Genomic DNA, 7,656 nt, shown 5'->3' on the forward strand with positions numbered 1-7,656 from the left:
GAGTAAGAAAGGGTTTCCAAGCACCAATCAGCGTGAAGGTGAATCTCCCCACCCCCATGGCATGGCAATGCAGGTTAGGGGGTGCATGTGCATGTGCTCCAGATGCTGGATGCTGTAACCAGCCAGATGTGGAGATGCAACACTTTCTCACTGTACATGCCAGTGATGGAGAGGAGGAAAGAGAAGCCTCACTTCAAGAGCACCAAATGCCTTCCATCACAGCTATAATTAGATATTCACACTGGGGCATGATATAGTAAGGCATGTTTGCCAGAACTGTTTGGTGCTCTCTCTCTCCCTTTTTATTTTTTTGCTGAACTGAAAGACTAAAGAAACACCTAGAGAACAAATATTCCAGTAAAATAATAGAAATGGAGAAGAGGCCAGCAGGGAGATGAGAAACTGCTGTGCAATTGACAAGAAACCCGACACATTCTCTTGCCCGCATTTCTTTGCTTTTTAAGCCACCCAGACCCTCAAGGCGACTGAAATATTCTTTTCCATCAGACAGAATGAAGCAGATAGTTTCGCTGGGCAGGCCAGGAACTTCCCAGCCATCCGCTTCCTTTTGCAAGGTCTTCTGTTCCGTCTGGAATGCAACCACTTTATAAAGCCATTCTGCTGCTTTCCAGACTCGAAAAGGTCCCCAAAAGTATAAAATCTTTTAGTTTACCCATTCCCCTCCTCTGCATTTCTCCAGAAAAGCAGGTGGGTGTGGTAGAACCAAAGGTGGCTCTGAAATTTACAGCGTTCAAAAAACCCAAACGAAAACCAAACACACAATAGCAGTTGCTGTAGAGGATCTGCCTAGCTTTCAGCTCCTCAGCAGTATTCAATCTTGTCCAGATCAGTGATCTGCTAAAAAAAAAAGAAAGAAAGCAAAAGGGGAAAAAAAGATTCACCAGCGGAAATCCAAATTGCTCTCATCTGCTCAGACAAATCTCTTCTGGTGGGGAGAGAACCTGATTGTCTCCTGAGGAATTCTGGATCTGCGTTTCCAGACACCTGAATCAATTTAGCTTTTGAGATTTATCCCAAGGAAGAGAGGGGAAAAGAAAAAGAGCAAGGAAACTTGCTTGAACAAATCCATTCGAAATCATCCCACTTGAGAAAGTCGGGACAAATATGCAGCTGCAGTTGTTGGCAGGGAGTCTTCTTCCCCAAAAAACAAACACTGCTGTATTTGTATACAGTTAAAAGATCTTCCAGCAAACAGGAACAAGCAATTCATAACCTTCTTCTTGTTCAACCTTATCCTTCCGTAGCCTAGACAACCTTCACATCCTCTGACCTCTAACCCCAAGAGGCACGGAGAGGCAAGAGCAAAGCCAAGCAGTACACAGTTCTTGGAAGAAGAAGAAGAAAAGTGTGCACATTTGTTTTAAAGGCACCAAGATAATAAGCGACAGCATTGGATGGTTGGTTTTAAAAAGCTCCCCGGCCCGTGACTGAAAAGCAATCCTAGCACATTTTCTTTCTCAATGAGGAAATAGGGGGAACCTGCCCCTCCTTTGCTCCCACAATGAAAATGGACCCCCCCTCCGGAGGGGGGTGAGGATTAAGACATTTTCCAGAAGGTCAGCGAGGCAGTCAGAACGCCAGCGGCAAATACAGCAATGGTCTGCCAGGTGGGGGTGCCGAAATAGGACAGGAGGCCTTCCTAGAAGGGGGGAAAAAGGGGGCGGAAGAGACAAAGACACTATGTTGCAGAAACGGTGGCAGTCAAAGCTACAAGTGATGGCGAAAAATCAATCTGAATTTCCTTCTGCCCCAACCACATATAAAAGAGGGAGAGTGGAAGTCCAGTTTTAAACGGCCAAAGGGGGTGTATCAGTAGAGGATAGTAAACCTGTTCCTCACTCTCACGGATTGCCAGTCCGCAGTCTGAATCCAAACCCCCACTATGTAGCTCTCTCCTCAGCTGACCTGGATAAAGGAAGCGAGCTCAGCTAGGAGAAGTAGTGAGGAAAAGGCCTGCAGGAGGCAAGTTGTCGGGGCAGTACGCGTTCACTTCATCAACGTCCACCGTTCAGCAAAAGCCACAGTTCCATAATACGTAACTTTGTTTAAAATATAAACAGGTGGTCTCTACTCAAGTGCCTGGCAAGCTTCATTTATTCTTCTGACACAAGTCACCCATCCCCTGTGAGATTTCTATACTTAATCAATTCATTAGTACAGTTTCCCCCAACCTTGATACTGTCCAGATGTGTTGGCCTAGAATTCCCACCCGGGATCCCCACCTGGACCTCTGGGGTTCCTCCGATGACTGTGCTCCCTTCCCCTATTCCTGCTCCCATTCCCCCAACCAATGACTATTTGATGGTTTCCCAGCTTCTGCCTGTCCCTCCATCCCGATTCTAAAAGGTTAAGATGCTTCTCCTAAGACATAGGGCTCATCTACTCCAAGCAGGATATTCCACTATGAAAGTGTATGAAAGCGGGATATAAAAGGCAGGAGCCACACTACTGCTTTATAGCGGTATTGAAGTGCACTGACAACTGTTGGGGCCCATTGAGACATACTATATACCGCTTTCATACTGCTATATCCTGCTTGGTGTAGATGCGTCCTGGGCCCCAACAGTTGTCAGCGCACTTCAGTACCACTATAAAGCAGTAGTGTAGATCCTGCAGTTCACTTCAATTCCGCTATAAAGCAGTAGTGTGGCTCCTGCCTTTTATATACCGCTTTCATAGTGGAATATCCTGCCTGGTGTAGATGAGCCCATAGTTATTGGCAGCAAGAGCTTTTACAAAAAGAAATGAGGAACCCTCACTGAAAGAATGAAAAGAAAGGGAAAGGATCCACCAACACTCCTAAAGTTAAGCCTATATGTCTATGTTATGGTGAATTCTTAACTTTTGTAAATTGAAAACGTGTATTACTGACAAAGGTGAAACGGTGTATACAGTCCGGAATTATCGTTTAATACAACATTTATACGTTTTCCCTTGTTTATATTCTCTCATGTCTATGACATGTTTTTGTACTTGTTAATCACCAGTAACTCTTCAAACTTCTATTTGGGCATGTATGTTAGGGTTGCCAATTATGTGGCGACGTACATTTCTGTGGCTTAGAGACTAGAGGATTATGATCCCACAGCTGTGAGATATTTGCATCCAAGCACACATATGTAACCTGTGATTCATGCACATTGTTCTTTAAATGTTTGGTAAATGTTCATTAAATGTTTGCCCAATGTCTATTAAATATTTATTATATGAGTGCTGACTTAGATAAATCATATTGAGGCTTTTGGCATGTGTACAACACGCTGGGCTTCCCAAGCAAGAGCTTTTAGCCATAATTTTTTGGGCCTCCCCGTTTTTGCCTGTGGTCCTGCCCACTACTGAATCACGGCCCCTGGCAAGCTCCCCTGAATTGAATACAGGCCTCAGGCTGAAACAGGATCAAAACTCCTGGTCAAGAGAGTCCCAATGCCTGAGGGGAAAAAACCAAGCATAAACTCACCCATCCGCCTTGGGCTTGGATCCAAGTTAGGAGATGTATCTGGATGTATTCCATTGTCCAGCTGATGATAGTCCTTATGAGCTCTGGTAATTTAGTGCAAACTGCCTGTGCGCAGGTGACAAAAGGGAGGAAGGAAAGAAGAGCCAGTTATTAGAAGCATTCGCAGGGAGGAAGAGCCAGTGTGTAGTAGTGGTTAGAGCGATGGAGTGGGATTCTGAAGATCCAAGTTCTAGTCCCCACTTGGCCATGAAACTCAGTGGGTGACTTTGGGCCAGACTCTGGCTCTCAGACCAACCTACCCTGCAAGGTTGTTGTGAGGAAAAAACGAGAGGACCATGTAAGCCACCTTGGTTCGTTGCAAGAGAAGGGAAAGGCAACTACAACGACAATAATTTAAAAAAGGGTGGGGGAGGACACTCACTTTTAGAACCAACTTGCAGGCAAAGTAGAACAAAGCCACCACACGACCCCAGTTGAAGTTCTTGTCAGAGAACATTTCGCTGGCCACTCGGAAGAAAACATCCTTGGGGGGATACTTCTGAACTTGTTCTATCATCCTGCAGGGGAAAGCGTAAGGGAAGCCCTGGTTAGACAGACTCCCACCCACAGAGAGGATGGTGGCGACGCTGTGGTTTCTGGGGAAGCGAACCTCAACTGCGCCTGGCGTAAAGCAGACCACACCAACTACCTCCCCACCACACACGAAAAGTGACTTCATGAGAACAGCGCTAAACCTCTGTAGAGCTGATGTCATTTCATTCTGCAGCAATTCACCCGACAGGCCTGAGAAAGCAGAGTTGTGACCTTGAAAATCATGGTCATCAAATCAAGCATCCTTCCCCAACCCGGCGCCTTCCGGATGGGTTGGACTGCAACCTCTGGAGTGGCAGTCCAAACCATCTGGAGGGTGCCAGGTTGGGGAAGGCTGCTCTAAAATATGACAGTACTTCCTGACTGGCAATAAGACACACCTCTGTAGCTCCATGTTTCCATCCAGCTCGTCCCCGATCCGGCGCAGACAGTCGCTCAGTTGCTTGGTGCTAGAGTTGCAATTTGGAGGCTCCAAGCCCCCGAGCCCCGCCATCGTCGCTTCAATGCGTTCAGCATCTCCGCAGCCCTGCACGCGGTCCCTAATAAAGCTGCCACAGGGCGCAAAGAAAGAGCTGTTCATACAATACACTAGCCCACACTCAGCAGTCGAGTGTGCATTGTTTTGAGCCGTGGGGGAACGCAGCCAGAGTGTCTTGTTAACAACGCAGTGTGGCTTATTTTCTTGAGCAAGCCACCTTGAGGACCCATGACTTGTTGGATTGTTCAGGGTGGTTAACAACCCACACTGTGTGGTTAGCAAGCCACCCCAGCTGTGGTCAGACAACACGATAACTCGCCGTGAGGAACCAAGGCGGCTTGCAGAGTCTTCCTCCTCTCATTTTATCCTCTCAGCCTAATGTGAGGATAAAATGAGAGGAGGAAGACTCTGCAAGCCGCCTTGGTTCCTTGCAAGAGGAAAAAAGGTGGGATATAAATATAATAACAACCCCATCCCAGATCCTCACCAGAGGACACCCAGCACAAAGCTATGGTTTTATGTCCTACCTCCTCAGAAAGCTTCCCTATACCAGCATGTGCTACCTTCCCGACATTTCCTGCAAATGCATTCCTGTTCGAGCACTCACCCCTTAAGAAGAACTGCTCCTGTCTGAAGGATTTGATCCGAGGAGGTGGCTAGAAGAGAGCAAAGCAGCATATGAAAGCAAGCTAAGAGAGGGAGAAGCTATACAGAGAAGAGTGGGCTGAAGGCTCAGGAGTCACCAGGAGCAAAGAGCACATTTAGCCTTGCTGCAGTGACAGTCAGACCCATCCTTCAGCCGTGCGGTGACCTGACCCTCACTGTAAGCAAGGTGCTTTTCAATGTGATGCCCGTGGGCACCTCGCTTAGCACCTGCCAGGCTCTGTTTCCTTCCTGATCTTTTTTCTATTTCTTAAGATACTTTAAATTTTATAGTGTTAGACTTGGAGCCCGGTTTGCAGAAAACTGAACAGCCTGCCTTCTGACGTTATCTTTATTTGGGTGAAAAAGAGCGGCTGTGAGTTTTGGAGCTCAGCCCCCACCTTTCTTTCAACGGCCTGAAGATCTTACTGCTCTTGCTCCTCCATTCCAACGTCTATTCCACAGCCGCAATTTCATTTGGAAACTTAACAGCCAGCCTTCCCCAGCCTGTAATGGAGCTCAACTCCCATCATCCCCAACCAGCATGACTTCCATCCCCGCCAAGGACAGAAGAGGTGCCCTGCTGGATCAGACCAAAGGCCCGTCTAAGCCTAACATCTTGCTTCCCACAGTGGCCAATGAGATGCCTCTGGGAAATCAACAAGCAGGACGTGAAGGAAACAGGTCTCCTGTGCTGTCATCTTCCACTAACTAATACTCAGTAACATACTGGCAGTGGGTATGTAGGCTCCATCATGGCTGATCGCCATTCACCCTCTATGAATTTGACTAATACCTCTTTAAAGCCATCTGGCTATCACCGCAATGCAGAACAGTGAACTGTATACATTAATTTATGTGAAAAATTACTTCCTTGTGTGTGAACTCCAAGGATTCTTAAGTACAGAGATTCTGAAGCACTTTGCCCTTCTCTGATAAAGTCTACTAAGAGCTTTACAGGGTTTTCTCCAAGGTGAGTCCAGCATTGCAGCCCAAATCCACTGCCCATCAATTTCATGGGGCGATTCCTCCTCTCACCCCACACCTCAGTTCTAGTGTCATGGAGAGGAAGAAAAAGTCCCCTCCCCTTTTTCTCCACATCATACTTCTTTAACAGAGTGGGGTCAACAGGATCCCACATTTTTTTTACACACTCCACTTCTCTTTAGATATGGCAGCAGAAGGCTCGCAAGGGCAAAAGAGAGGCTTGGGGCAATTCTTTCGTCAACTCAACCTCCCCACCCCGCAAGAAAATCAAGCAATTTCTCTTTCGTTTCCACCGGCGGCCTCCCTTTTCCCACAACATGCCTCTATTGTTATGACTAATTGTTCATCTTTACTGCTCTTACTCATTTTTAGAGCAGTCAGCAAAATGTTTGTAGCAGTTCTAGGCAGCGAAGTGCCGCGCTCCCGGCCTCTCACAGGGGTCTACACTTCACACCCACACGATGCGCATCGCAGCCTCTCAGCACCCTCCCTTAATCCTTTTCTGTTTCCCGGAGTATGTTTACAAAGAGCGGGTGATGGCTGTTAGAGCAGCCAGCTCCAGCTTTGCCTAACCTACCTCACAGGGTTCTTGTTGTGAGGAAGATGGGGGGACGGACCACGATCACCACCTCGAACTCCTTACTAGAAGAGGCACGATATCAAGTGTAATGAGTAAGACCACAAACCTGGTTTTGCATGCCCAGGCTTGCCCAGAGCGGCCCCAGAAGCACTTGGTCGGCCACGACGGGAAGCAAGAGGCTGCAATCCCATGCACACAAGCCCCCGTCCCCAACCGCGCACCCCTCCAGATGTGCCGGGACTACAAATCTCGCCATCCTCAGTAGTGGTTGAGGATGAAGGGAGTGGTAATCCAACACGTCTGGAGTGCACCAGGTGAAAGGCACGCTCTCTCCACACTTACCTGGGAGCAAGTCCCATTAAATCAATGGGGCGCACTCCCGAGTAGGCAGGCATAGGATGATTGCGCTATAGGTGGGTCCAACAAGGCTCTTGCTATGTTTTCCTACAATGACCATGTATTATATAGTCCCTCCTCCTCGTGTTATCCACTCCAGACGCAGTTTTGGGGCGCTGCCCCCCCCGCTCCCCAATTCTCCGGCATACTCACCTCCTTTGCGCGGCGGGGGCTCCCGCTCTCCGCCAGGACCCGCCGCCGCCATGTCGCCTCTGCACTGCGCCCCGCTCCGCCCAACCCAGCCCTGCCCGAGGCCGGCAGCCCGTCTTACACAAAGTCACGTGACCCAGCAGCCGGCGGAGAAGAGAACAGAGCGAACATGTAAGAAACAAGAAAGCGCGGACAAGGGGAGAGGTTCATCGTCAGTCACGTGACACCGCCGAGACGTCAGAGAGCTGGAACGGGTAGAGTGGCGCGCGCCCTTCTTTCTCCTGTTTCCGGTTTGAATGGAAAGTCTATGGCTTCGACCGGAAGTTTCGGCTGTGTGTCATTCAACTTTTCTTT

General features: G+C 48.3%; 1 protein-coding gene across 1 annotated transcript; it reads right to left on the reverse strand.

Annotated features, from left to right (window-relative positions):
- Positions 1 to 865: 865 nt before the first annotated feature.
- LOC134406137 (apoptosis regulator BAX-like) lies at positions 866 to 7,446 on the reverse strand. The gene is made up of 6 exons (XM_063137420.1): positions 7,306 to 7,446; positions 5,155 to 5,203; positions 4,450 to 4,617; positions 3,900 to 4,035; positions 3,479 to 3,583; positions 866 to 1,660 (listed from the first exon to the last, which is right to left on the reverse strand). The coding sequence occupies exons 1-6, from the start codon at positions 7,355 to 7,357 to the stop codon at positions 1,559 to 1,561; spliced, it is 612 nt and encodes a 203-aa protein (XP_062993490.1). The 5' UTR covers positions 7,358 to 7,446; the 3' UTR covers positions 866 to 1,558.
- Between the last annotated feature and the right edge of the window lie 210 nt (positions 7,447 to 7,656).

Source organism: Elgaria multicarinata, chromosome 11 (genome assembly GCF_023053635.1).
Source record: "Elgaria multicarinata webbii isolate HBS135686 ecotype San Diego chromosome 11, rElgMul1.1.pri, whole genome shotgun sequence".
Lineage (NCBI taxonomy): Eukaryota > Metazoa > Chordata > Lepidosauria > Squamata > Anguidae > Elgaria > Elgaria multicarinata.

What these genes read in the sequence shown, in the direction of transcription:
- LOC134406137 (XM_063137420.1), bottom strand. Translation starts at nt 7,357, where the DNA reads ATGGCGGCGGCGGGTCCTGGCGGAGAGCGGGAGCCCCCGCCGCGCAAA. An exon ending in GGAGCAGTTCTTCTTAAGGG is followed by an intron (nt 4,618 to 5,154) that starts GTGAGTGCTCGA and finishes GCCCTGTGGCAG; the next exon opens with CTTTATTAGGGACCGCGTGC. An exon ending in TCCAAGCCCAAGGCGGATGG is followed by an intron (nt 1,661 to 3,478) that starts GTGAGTTTATGC and finishes CCCCCCTTCTAG; the next exon opens with GAAGGCCTCCTGTCCTATTT.